The 13,728-nt window shown below is 40.3% G+C and overlaps 1 protein-coding gene across 3 annotated transcripts in view; it reads right to left on the bottom strand.

The window, feature by feature from the left end:
* LOC133026961 (thiamin pyrophosphokinase 1-like) overlaps window positions 1-13,728 on the bottom strand; it is a 69,739-nt gene that overhangs the window by 13,714 nt on the left and 42,297 nt on the right. For all 3 annotated transcript variants that reach the window (XM_061093963.1, XM_061093964.1, XM_061093965.1), the window contains exons 7-8: window positions 12,477-12,623; window positions 7,967-8,075 (exon numbers count right to left, since the gene is read on the bottom strand). In XM_061093963.1, the coding sequence (XP_060949946.1) occupies window positions 7,967-8,075; window positions 12,477-12,623 (256 nt within the window). The remainder of the gene's footprint in view (window positions 1-7,966; window positions 8,076-12,476; window positions 12,624-13,728) is intronic.

The raw sequence follows: 13,728 nt of genomic DNA, 5'->3' as shown, positions 1-13,728 counted from the left end.
ATATGAATATATTATTTATTGAAAAATACATCAGTTTGGTAAGAGCTACATAAAATGAGAAAAACGGTCTTTGGTGTGTACTTGGAAGAGGCTGAGTTTATGATCTATACTACAGCCAGCCACCAGGGGGCGATCAATATGTTTTGGCTTCACTTTTGGAATCAATCTTTACATAAAGTCCACACTACTTCCATTTATCTGTTGTTTTTGTTATTTATGTGTCTACCCAATCTACGTTTAAGCAAAAAAAAAGAATTTGAGGCTTTTTCTTTGACAATATTTTACTTTAGTATTTTGCCTGCAGCTCCCAAATAACAGATGCTGTCTCTGATTGATCTGACACTGAAACTGTGAATTTCTGAATGACAGCTCAGATGATGCCCTGACTCTGAGAGATGCTCTCTTTCACACAGAATTTATCAACAATCAGCAGGCTGCTATCAGGCATTAACATTCCTGCTTGGATGACAGATGAACTCTGAGCCAGGTGAAGGAAAATGGCTCACGGTGCATTTCTCCGCCTGCGTGATGGACTGTCACCGGATGCTTCGGCAGATTGCTCGTGTCTTCAGTGCTTTCAACACTTTGCTGCACTTGTGGCAACAAGCTTCATCAGCTTCGATTCCAGGGAATGGCAAATGAACATTTGAATATTTAGTTCTCTCTGTCATTGCGACTGGGAGCAGCAAGGTGAGCGCGTGTCCTGCCGGGCGCTGCAGCGTGTGTGAGAGAGACGGACGGAGAAAGTAAGTCAGAGTTTTGGATTGAGCCAAGTCAGAGATGAATCCTTTAATCGGAAACAAGTTGGCGAGATCAAAAATGCAAGATAAAACTTTATGTAGCAATAATAAAGAGGATCTATCTATTTTCTTAAATTTTCCAGTGCCAAGAGCAGAAACGACATCGCTGCAGCTTTTTTATGATTAAAGTCTTTAATAATTTAGCACTGGGACCGGTTTAATACCAGGTTCCAGTACCCGTCCCAGACAGTAAATGATATGAGAAAAAATGTTTTTAGTGTGGTTACATCATTGCTTACGCTACAGATATTCAAAGTGCAACCTCTTGCGAAACTTTGCAATGTGTTTTGGAAGGTGGGGCTGGGTGATGAGGCCAATAATCAAGTTCAAAATTTTCTTATAAACAGATATTGGTAATCATCACATTGTTATTTCTTTCAGATTTAAAGACTCATTTTTGCTCCTGAACAAGTTTTTTGTTTACACCTCACTGTTTGTTGTAGTCAATTCATATTGAGCTTGTGTTGTATTGCTATTGATGAAAATAATGTTATGATAATTATTGTTTTATCGCCCAGTCCTATTGGAATGGAGCAAGCAAAATTATTGAGGTGAATATTGTGTGAACTGCACTTTCACTTTAGCGTAGACAACTAAAAACACAGCCTGTGATTAAAGCCCAGGGTGAAAACAATAGACATAACAAAAAACAACCTCCTTTGGGGGTGTTCACAGTCGGCCTGTTTCAACCCCTCGTGAGAATTAAACAATTTCGCACATGTCCAATTGAAAAGTGTAATGTGAATTCCATGTCTTGTATTACTGGCTGAATTAGACACAGGTGGAATAAGCACGTGAAGCTGAAAACAAACACAGGGATAGATCCCCCACAGATGGCCACTGTCTTATAAGAAACGGATGCTTGACATTTAGAATAAGGACAATTTATACAAACAAAAGCAGGGACTTGTGATAACAGGGTACGAGACGGCAGCACAGCAGTAGATCAGGAGAGCTCAAATTGAACAAAAACACAAGAATACGTTTGAAGAAAACATGAGGACAAGAGTAAGACGTGATTCCCAGGGCCATCAGTTGTTGAGCCAACAAGCTAATTCAAACTGTCCAATCTGAACTATATATATTTTGAAAAGAATCAGAAAAGAGCAACCGCTTCTCCTACAGAAAGGCAGACCAGCGTACACAGCTTTACTTCCCACCTCCTCGTTGACATTATGGGGGCGGAGAGAGCTCCTCACAACAGAAGACTCATTTGAGCAAGAAGCAGACGCTCTGAAGCATGTCCAGGCAGATGTCAGGGGCCACAAGAAAACTGCTGCTGCAGTGAGACCCGGGCAGGAGGAGTAGCATCAAAGACAAACCATCCTTGACCAAGAGTAATCGTATCATTTGTCTCAATCATCTCATTCGAAAAAGAAGGTGGACGCCTGGTCAGGGGCAAGACGGACGCGTGTGCAGCAAACTGTCAACATGACGGAGGCAGGGAAAGGTGGAGCATCTTTATAGAATCTTCTTTTTGTTGTTTCGGTCACCCGATGAAAAACAAACTTTTCCTAGTATCGCTGTTTTCGAAGAAGCAAATGTCACGGTTGAGAGAGCCAGAGGTCTGCACAAATATCCAGCCAAGGGTCACAGCATCGCAGTAACACTTCTATACAGCCTAATATTTTCTCTACAATAAATCCAGGCCAAGAATGGCTGCAGATTTAAGTTGAACCCAACGCCAAGGGGGCACTGGCCCCAGCTGAAATCTGATTGGTCCCTGAAGCGGCCCTGTTCTGTCAGCAGTCTTTAAAAACAAATACTCACTCAACAACAATACAAACAATTCAGTTTATTTTCTAATCTTTTTTGGAGTTCACAATCTGCCTAAAGTAACCATTTTCAAAGCACATTAAAGGATGTGTGGCTTTTCTCAGGTAGCAGTAAACAAGCAATGACTTAAATGTGCACATTACTGAATCAGCAACTTCGGCATCCTAGATCTGCAACTGATCAGCAGGCGTTTCCCTTTAGATCCATTTAATTTTTCTATTTATCTGTCCTTAACACAAAAGTCATTGGCTGAGGGAGAAAGCAAAGATAATGTTGCATTATGGGATGCTTTTGAATCTTTGAAATGCAGCTGATTCCCCTTTCAAAATACGATTCTGTTGGAAATGTAATCGCATAAATGTTTTTGTCAAGATATTGCTTTTTATGCGATTAATCGTGCATTGCTAGTTGAATGCAAGACTTTTGCTCTCAGCAGAGACTGGACAATAACAGGAAGTTGGAAAAAAAGGACCTAACTGTAACTGGCTCTCCTGCAAACATCTTACCCGGGGAACCTCTGTAATCTGGTATCAATTAGTCAAAAAGATAAAAATAATGAGCACAGAAGAGGAGGAATAAATGAGGGAAGCAGGGAAAAAAAGGATTTCTAAGCAAACAGGAATGACAAAAATACGTTTTATTGCAAATTGACTACATTACAGTTGAGATTGCCTGCGTGTGTGTGCATACAAGCTCCCACTAAAAAGCTCCGGAGCACTTTCCGGCTACCTCCGTAATCCTCCTTTCCCTGCTGTGTGTCAGCAGCTTCCAACATCAAATCAAAGGCATACCTGCCTCCGAGTCTCTCCACCTCCGATAAGTCATCACGTGGCAACCACTTTTCACCCTGCTCTCATTTCTCTACCCCAAATCATTTTTTCTCTCAAATTTATTTTTCAGCCACTTCCGCCGTCAACTCTCCGTTTGTTTTTATTTCTACAGCACCCTTCTTTTATTTCATCTCACCGGACATTCTGCTGTACCCTTCAATGGATACAAGACAAGAGTTTTATCTTCTATTTACTTTATTCTATTTCAGTCATATTTTTCATTCATCCATCCATTATCTTTACTTTTATCCTTTTGAGGGTTGCTGACTGATATGTGACTGACATGTGTTTATGTTGCTCATGCTGTTGCCCTTTAGATTTAGATTTTGGACACATTAAATAGCTCTGACTGTCTCCTCTTGGTTTTGGCCTACGGTCTCCACTGGTAAGACTGCATTTGTTGATAAAAAAGGATGATCGAATATGAAGACCAGAGAGCTCTCACAGGAAGAAAAGAAGACTAGACATCGGCTAAAGAGAACAGGTAATAACAGCAAACCCCAATCCACCGTGAGATGACCACGAGATGCAAACTACTCATCCACAGTAAGAATTGTAAAAAACTAAATTGGAATTTGCAAAGTTCAAGAGATGAACTGCGAAAAAAAAATGTTGGACTGATGAGACCACGATGGACCTCTACCAAAGTGATTGAAATTTCGAAGTCTGGAGAAAGAGAGGATGTGCTCATGATCCAAAGCATAAAAGCTCATTGGTGAACCGTGGCGCAGGTGTCATGTCCTGGACTTGCAGGTCTGCTTCTGGAACAGATTATCATCCATTATTTATGGATGATGCAACTAATGATGGCAGCATCACAATGAATTCAGAAGTCTACAGTAACATCTCCTTCCTGCTTATTTACAAAGAAACACATCCAAAACTTGTGTGGAGGACTCGCAGTAAAACTGTGGGCCCTTTATCTTACACCCAGTGCAAAGCAGCGCAAAGCATGACCAAAGTGTTTTTGCTACTTTCATACTCACGCATTTGTCATTTTCCCCGTCAGCGCTCACGCTGTTTTCATAAAAAATGCACATGCACCCATCTGAGCGCAGCATAGACATGTTGGTTTTAAAATGCAGTGTGCATTGTTTGTGCAGTGCACTCCGAGAGCAAAGTCGGAGGTAAACGGTGAAGTATATCTCTGTTATTGTGAAGGTGTATTATCAAACCAGTAAAGTGAGGCTCCATAACGACACACACACACACACACGCACGCACGCACGCACGCACACACACACGCACACACTTACGGTCTGTTTCCTCAGGGGCATTTCAGTCTGATGATTAAAGTAACATGCAGTGGGTGCAAAGTACAGTACCACAGCTGCCACAACATTCAACAGCTATGGGAGGGAAGAGAGCAGGAGTGTGAGGGGGACGGAGACAAGATGAGAGTGAATTCAAATTAGATGCTAAAGAAGAAAGTGACAAAGGGAATGAAAGTAAGAAAAGACAGAGTACAGCAGCTATTTGAGTGGGAGCAGATCTAAAGATGCCACGATTCATGCTCTTATCCTTTCACTAACATTATTATACACACTGTCCAAAGCACATGGCTTCAAATAAATCTTATTCTTCCCTGCTGTATTGTTACCTCTACTATACTGCAGTCACTTCATTATTTTATAGAGGTAATAGACAAAGAGATCCGTCAACCTCCTTAGAGTTGTGTGTCTTTGAAAACCAGTCAGATTTCAGATCACATCTATGTCCAGGGAGGCATAAAAATGAAACTAAGCAGTGATCAGGAAGTTTGTATTGGCAGCCTGGGTCGGTGTCAAGAAGTTCAACCACACTCGAACATGAAACATTTGGTTGAATATTCTCGTGTTATGGTTTCTACTCAACTGTCGAGAGTCTTTCTCCCCAGTTCCCATGTCCCCATCCCTGATTGCTGATTTAAGCGCATATGAAATGTACGTCTACGCCTCGACTGATCTGTATACAAATTGCCTGTAGAAGTTTCTGAGTTGATGTTCTGCCGTGATCTTAAGGATTTGACTGTGCTGCATTGAGGAAGCCTCAGGGCCTTATAGTCCTTTATAGACGGCCAAACATACATGCATTTTACATGTAACATCTAATTTCTTTCATAAAATAATTACTCTCATCTAATGCTAATTTTGTAATAATTCTCCTTTAACTCTAATTTAAGTCTCCAATGCTTTGAAATTGGCTCCAGAAATAATTACTGCCCTTAAACTAATATTTTCTTACTCATTGGTTAGTGTGAATATAATATCATTATATCTGAAACACCGCATGTTTTCTGGTATATATGCATGTATTTTATGTAGATATTCACCACTACACTTCTTCTACTACTTCAGGGGAGGTGAATGGGATTTTGCTTGTTTCGTTGTTTCTATACTTTGTGTAGGAAATATTGTCATTTACAATTTTGGCTCTAAAAAAAAATATTTAAATATGTGAAATACCAGAGAATAAGTATATGTACACACATTATACCACATACAGAGCCAGTACCACCATATGTTTTTGTTGTATTTATTTTCCACACCCTAATAGTGTGCACTGTATGCACTGAAAATATAAAACCCTAAGATGTGTTGTTTTGACGTTGAAAAGAACATTTGCAAATTTGAATATAAGTAATAAAAATCAACAAGACACCCTGTCACTAAAAGCCGCAGCTCAGCTGTGTCAACATACATGTGTAAAAAGTCTGACTTCACAACAGTTTAAATACATGATATACTAACATAAAAAAAGGGAACACGTGATTTAATTAACTTGTGCCATGGGTGTTTCATCTCATCCCACACACTCCCCTGGAGTTAAAGAATGAAAGGAAAAAACGAAGCTTAATAACTGTCTACTCATAGCAAATTTATGCTCGGGATCAAAACAACATGAATCATTGCAGAATTTTATTCTTTCAAAGCTGGAGTTTAAACAAGCTTGAGATGCAAGCAGGAAGTCTCCTCTGGGCCAGCAAGGCTGTAATGGCTGACAGCCCAAAACTCTTTCTTTATAAGATCATACATTTTTCATCACAGAAACGCTTTGAACCCAAGTGCGGGGGATCATTTCACTGGACTTCTTAAGAGTCTTAGTGTCACTCGAGAATGGCACAGTGCTGACTCTGGCTTCCCTGAACGAGCACAAATTCAAACAGTAAAAACCGACGCACAAATCAATGAAGACGTACAGTATATCACAAGTTGCACTGCTGCCACTCATACAAACCGTACATGCAGCAGTCACACGTAAGCGAAAAGAGCTTATATCAAAAAAATGTTGTTTCATATTCTGGTCTTTCCTCCCGACCCCAGAGGGAAATCATTACTTCCAGCCTTCTAAATATGCATGTGATTAATTATGCATCTTGTTATCACAAGCTAATCTGCATAGGACTCTCATGTATAAAGTCCCTTTCATTACCATGCAGAAGGCCATCTCACAGGTGTGCTGAGTAAATATACCGCACACTGCAGGGTGATGAAAAAGAATGCACACACACACACACACAAAAAACAAGTTCATAAACCAGAGTTGAGACGCACTCACGCTGTTCCTACAGGTGAGGACACACGCAGGTGGTCGCTCAAGTGTATAAACTCCTCCCGCGCTTACAGACACTACAAGTGGACACCCACCAAGAGGCCGACACATTATCTAACCCCACTGACATAAGGTCCAAGTCTCCCCTCGTCCGGGCGGCAGTTTGGTCTGTGCCAACTCATTAAGAACACAGCTGGCCATAAGGCCGAGTGGGGTGAGACCACAGGGGTCCTCAGATGGGTGTCTGATTGGATTTTCAATGTTCAACATTATAAAAGGCTCACTGTGGCATGTATGTTTCGCCAATATGTGAAATTTGTTAAAAATGCAGCGTCCCTTGACTGAAGCAAATGTAGCACGTGGACACTGCAGTACCTCGTAATGTGTGTTGAAAATTCAGGGGAAGAAGTGTCCACTGTGGATGCAAATTTAAGTTTGTATTACTGGCAGCAAACTGTTGTGTGCGTGGGGGGGTGTAGGGAACATCAAGAATTTATTCTCCTTCACTGTACGTCACTTCTCTTCACAGAACATACTGCTGTCTCTCGTTATGTATCTCGTGGATTTTATAAAAAGATGACTGGTCTCCACTTCATCCCACTATCCACATATGAAGCCAAAATATCATGGATAGCTCACAATCATGTTGTTTTACCCAATTTTTATATCGACAAGTAAAACTAAACTTACCTGGAAAACTTAAATTATGTTAACTACCCAAAATGAAAATTGTGTTGACGTGTACTTTGACTTTTCGGTTCAGCCACAGCGTATGAGATGCTTTGGCCTCACTGATGGGGAGCAGTCATGTCGTCTATCTATGTTACTTTACTTCTTATAGTTTATCAAAAGTTCTTTACCATGTTTCCAAGATCAACGACGAACCTTCATACTAAATTTATATATGTTACTTCAGCATGAGAAAAAAGGACAAAAGAAAGACTTTAGATTCGGACGATTCTAGAAATGGCAGGAGATTATTTGCTGTGGCTTCATTCAACAGCTTGAGCTGAAAAAAATGGAACTCACTCAGGTTCCATTTGAGTCCAGTGGTGATTGTTTGGCACGGCCCTCCCACTGGGATGAGGCTGCACCAGTCCCCCTCCAGACCTGTGTTCATTCCAAGTCGGTGGCTGCCCTGTAGACACAACAAGCATGGAAAATAATGAGTATATGTCTGCATGCTTGTGCGTGACAGAATCAATGACAGGAAGAAACAATGAGGAGGGAAACAAGTTAAAAGAGAAAGTAAATGTAGAGCAAGACTCTTTTATTCAGGCCCAAATGAGAAACTTAGCTCCTCTACCCAGGGAACAAAGCGAATTAAAATAAATGATTGCTCTTGTCAAAGTTGCAACCGACTTCCACCTACAACCCACACTTAAGAAGGATACCTTGCCATTTTGAGTTATATTCTTTTGTCTGTAGGAAGTCAAACTGTTTTTGTAGTGACACCCCCAAACCATCCAAGCAATCCTTTCACCTGAAAAGCTGGTTGCAATGTTATGAAGTCAATAGCTCACTTCAAATAAATGAGAAGTGCGACAATAGCACATTTTATTAGTATAGAAAGAAACATTATCTAATAGTTAAGGGAAGGAAGGTTGACAAGTGCTCCAAATGTTGTTCAGTGGTGTCTGGGGGACATGAGTACAAGTGAAGTCTTTTTATAAAGTGCTGTACACAGGAAATGAACATGAACAAAATTTCTATGTGTTACGGTATCCCTTTGAATAACTAGGTACGAGGTGGTGTCAGACTCTTGAGGCTGAATTATGACACGGCTCTGAATGCGCAGCTTATAATAAAACCTGATGCTGGGTCAAAACAAAAAACAAGAAAGGTCAAAACAAAGTTTCTCTCATTCACAGTGAACGCAAAACAACTCCATCTTGTCAAAGCAAATACACGTTTCTGGTAAGAGGAGAGAGTCTGTTGCCAGAGACGCCTAAATTGTGATAATTATGATAATTATGCCTTAGCACTCATCACAGGAGGCTCACACTATCATAAAGACAAACACAGACAGCGGCTTCAATTAAGAGTTTGGTATCTTGAAGGGGCGACACGTTTAAAGCAGAGCTGCCTTTGCTCGGCTTCCTGGAGCTGCGAGGCCAGAGGGGGGGAATGATGGGTAATACGACGCTTTGGAGCTTTCCGCATTCAGGAAACATCCCCGAGGTTGTTTTTTCTTCTATATATAAACACAGTCTCTTTGGGTAACTCTGTGAGGCAGTGTATGAAGAAGAGTGAAAAAGGAGGAGGCACTGCTGGAAAACTTGAGAATGCACGTTTTGCAGGTTTAACACGATAGCTACTTTTTTAACTGAAATACTGAAAGACAGAAACTGAAGGTCAGAGGGAAAAAGTTTACATTTTTAAAATGTGCCCGGTATAAGTCTAAAGCTTTGCTTGAATTCAGATAAAACTTTATTAGTTCCAGTACTAGGGAATTTGCCCTGCTTCTGCCGCAAAGGGGATAGTAAAAATAAGAAACAATAGGAAAAAAGTTATAAATAAGTAAACATGCACAGAGGAAAATATAAAACATTGAAATAATGTTTGCAATATACAGTGTAGAAATAATATACATTTTGATAAAAAGGGTACTATGGATTAAGACATGCTTATAATTTTCAACATACATTTTAAAATATGTTCTGTTTTTACCTTGAAGGATATTTCGATGTGACAATTCTTCTATTTATTACTGTATTTGTATTACTTATTCACATGCTACAACTATCTATTGACGAAGGAGACTTGCCAATTGAAATGATTTTTATAAAGCTGCATAAAAAAGACGAATTCAAACATGATAGTGATGCTTCCAATGAAGGTGAACCGGTTTGCAGATGCCATGATGGGGAAACATGCTTCTGTGCATAGCAGTAATAGTGAATTGAGAATAAGAAACATAAAACTACACTAGAATCTAAAGTCATTCTGTCCTTGTGAGGCCGACATAGAGGTGAGACAAAATGCTAAAATCAGAATATTAACATGCTCACAATGACAATGCTGATTTTAAAGCAGGTTTAACATTTATTGCTCGTGTTCAATAATAAATAATGAATAACACAATTAGAGATACCTACATGCGACTGTCATGAATTTTCCCATAATGGTACATTAGCATACAATTTGGGAGGTAATTATATGTGTGAGCAGGTCATTGGATTTTTACGTGGACGCTATTTTACATATGATTTTTTTCTGACTGCAGGACGCAAGAAATTAATTCCAAAAAAACATCTAATTACTTGAGTTAGATTTTGTTTTCTGTTATTTTACATTTTTCACTGCAGTACAGACCAGAGTTTTATACTTGAATGTCCCCATATTGGTAACTAGCTCCAGTGCAGCCGGAGGTGGATTGAGGGGACGCACCTCAGGTATCACACTTTATCATTTAAATCAGCTCTTAAGTTTCACTGCTCAAAAGGGCATAAGGTAAACAAGCCTGTAGATTCGACCGGGAGTGTGAATTTGTGCTTTTAGAGTGTTTTATGGCGTGGATTGGGCTGACACAGCGCTGTGTAGTGTTTGTCCCACACTACAGCTTTTCTTAGGTGTCCTCGGGGGACGGGGGCGCAAGTTCGGCTTGGTCCTCCGAGCGAGTCTCGACGGAGCAGACAGGAAGGGAAAGACAAACTAAACAGACAAATTCAGAGCAAGTTTTGTCTTCTTCTTTTAATCAAACCAAAAATGAGTAAATTTAGCATCACTTTGGGACCGAGGCAGATTAAGACATGTAGGGACTTTGAATAAACAAGCCTGCAGTCCTCTTCAGTGTCCCTGATTTAATAAAAGACATGATAATTATACAATGCCCTGAGCAGGCTATAGAAAAAACAATCCTTCTACATATGTTCCAAAGATAGTACAAAAACACTCTGATGCTTTGTATGGGAAAAAAAACTCAGATCACATAAAAGTCACAGACGAGTTTTGATAAATTAAGGAACAAAGAAGAAGATCTTACTTATTTTTTAAAATTAAGTCATGTAATGACATATTGAATTAATAAGCCTAAGTTTAAGACTACATAAGCTTTTTTTTCAGGTGACGTAATTTAGTTCTAGTCTTAATTTGATTGTTGTGCGGGTAAGTGTTTGTATTTAACATGAAAACCTATGCATGCACTGATTGTTTCGCCAAATCCTGAAGCTGAGCACGTAACAAAGTCCTGATTGCACGGAATGTGGGTGGTGAGGATATTTGGCAAAACTTGTTAACACCTCAATTACAGATGTTAACTTGAACGAGTCGAACGGGGCCTCGCGAAGGTTGCCTTCACCTTCATGTACAGGCGTCTGCGTTCATCAGTTGCTGGCGAATTGGAGCCGAGTTGACAAACGAGCTTAATTTACCCTCGCTGAAGTAAGATTAATTGGAGGTGTCGAGGTATGAAGCAGCAAATGACAACACGCCTTCGGAATAATGACAAGACGTGGGGAGGGAGTGCATGCGGGAAGAAGTTCACGTGCATACTTAAATGTATTACGAGGGTGCCATCGGAACGTGAGACAGTTAGCTGCTCGGCCCTGACACAATCTCGCAAATAAAACAACATGAGGGGGGGGGGGAGAAGGGGAGGTATAAACAAGAGCCGTGTATTTCCCAAAAGGAGGCTGCTCGGCCCACTTGTAAATTCAATCAACTGAGGAGCATGAGAAAGTGGCTGGCATCGAGGAAAAACAATTTGGGAGCAAAAAAGACTCTCTCTCTCTCTCTCATGCATAACAGCAAATTGGGGCACCGTAAGAGCAGAGGAGTGTGTGTGTGAGTGTTTGAAGTGATTACTTAACAAAGAAACAAAGTGTTCAATACTTCAATCAAGGTGGAAGCAGAACAAGTAAAAGAACAGTATTGAGAGAGAACAGAAAGTGAAGGGAAGGTGGGTCTGGCTGTGTCAGTAGTTTTTTCATATGCAAGTCGTTACACAGACATATGTCCACTTTAAGATTCAGGCAAAGAGAAATACTGGGAATAAGAAGCAACAACCAGTCTATTCAGAGTGAGGAGTCTGAGTTATTTGTTGTGTTACACTATGCCTGTAAAAATAGCTACCTGGCTTTGTCGTTCAAAGGGGAGTAAATCAAATGATATCAAGAAGGGCTCTCACTAGAGGTCCACCCTTTTAACTCATTGTCCAGATATTTATTTGGATCTGCACCAAATTTCACACGTTCATAGATATCAGTCCTCTCAACATGCTGATTTCTTTCATCAACATCCAGGAATTATGCAAAAATCCTTTATTCCCTCCTAAATTTAATAGGTTCTTTCCTGAACCCCGACTGTATCCTTCCACCAAGTTTTGTGCTAATCCTTACAGTTAGCTTTTGTCTGATTCTGGTAAATAACAAGTAGACAGAGAGTCAGACACACAAATAAACAAGCACTCAGTTGAAAACATGACCTCCTCGGTGGATGTAAAAAGTAGACAGAATAAAAACATTGCAGAGTGGGAATTCAACTCTGAAATTGAAGGCTATGTGCTCTCACTAGTCCTCTGTGTTTGTGATACACTCACAGGTCGGAGTAGATATGCCAGGCTCGTTCCCTGTATGATAAACATGGGCAGCTGTGTCATGGACAGAGCGTGGTGGAGCGTCTCGACAGATGCCATGGTCTGGTCAAATCTGCCCGCCAGACCGCCCAGGGTCACTATAGCATCCACCTGGAAAGACAAGCAGAGTTTAATAAGTAACAGAAAGAAATGTCACGGTTTGATGTAGTGGGTTTGTTTTTCTGGCAGCATTCTGCTGAGGTGACAGAGGAAGACACTTTCTTTTTTCAGCTCGTGGAAAAAGTGATTTAGCTGGCTGCAGGAGGAGGAGGAATGAGAGAGAAATAAAAAAACAAAGTGACATATTTTTGCTCCTGCAGTTGCACTCAAATAATACACATTTTGAGAGATTCCACTGATCCCGTGAGGGAAAACCATTATTTCGGAAACATCAATCCTGTATCAGACAATATTACGGATTTATAAATGGATGGATGGTGCAAAAAACATGAAGAAAGTCAGACTACTTGGTAATGAATTTAACATGTTTTGATGAGAATCACAATACAATTTTTAAGGCATTACTCAGTCAACAGGCGCAAAGCGACAGTTGTGCACGTATTTTCTTCAACAGGGATTGGGTCCTATAGCTTCATGTCGCCTACATCCAGTCCTTTTAAAGACATAACAAAAACTGTGAGCAATGGCTACAGACCAATATATCCATAAATCGAAGACTGGATAGAAGGGCATTGACTGAATATGTTTTAGAGAAATTTGAATAACGTTTTAATTATTTTCATGAAAGAATCATCTAGTGTGCGACGGCTTCAGCGGAGGCAATCTTCAGCTAATAATCTATAGTGTTTTATAGAGCATAGTGCTGGAGTTAAGAGGGGATATTGGTAACATGGCTTTCCATCTTCAACTGGAAGTAATTAAGTTCAGTGCCACAACCAGGTTGTGGCATTATCAAGAGAAGGACAAATGCTTTATTAGCCTTGGTCTTATTGTCGAAAAATACCACCAACCATTTATGAGGAAACAATAACAAACAAGCACCACAAGAAACCCCATTTGGGCCATTAGGGCTTTGAACAAAGAGCTAATAGAAAGAAACACGATGGAAGGACACACATACATAATTAGTGACCAAACAGTGAATTCAGGGTAAACAGCAGCCTCTTAAATTAAGAGGTGAACGTGTTAACAGCGAATAAGTGGATTTGCTAAATAACTAATACAATTCCCTGCAACCTCAAGAGCCCAAAAAGGT

This window comes from Limanda limanda, chromosome 20 (assembly GCF_963576545.1).
Source record: "Limanda limanda chromosome 20, fLimLim1.1, whole genome shotgun sequence".
Lineage (NCBI taxonomy): Eukaryota > Metazoa > Chordata > Actinopteri > Pleuronectiformes > Pleuronectidae > Limanda > Limanda limanda.
Note: the sequence above shows the minus strand (reverse complement) of the source record. Positions and strands in the feature narration are given on the sequence as shown.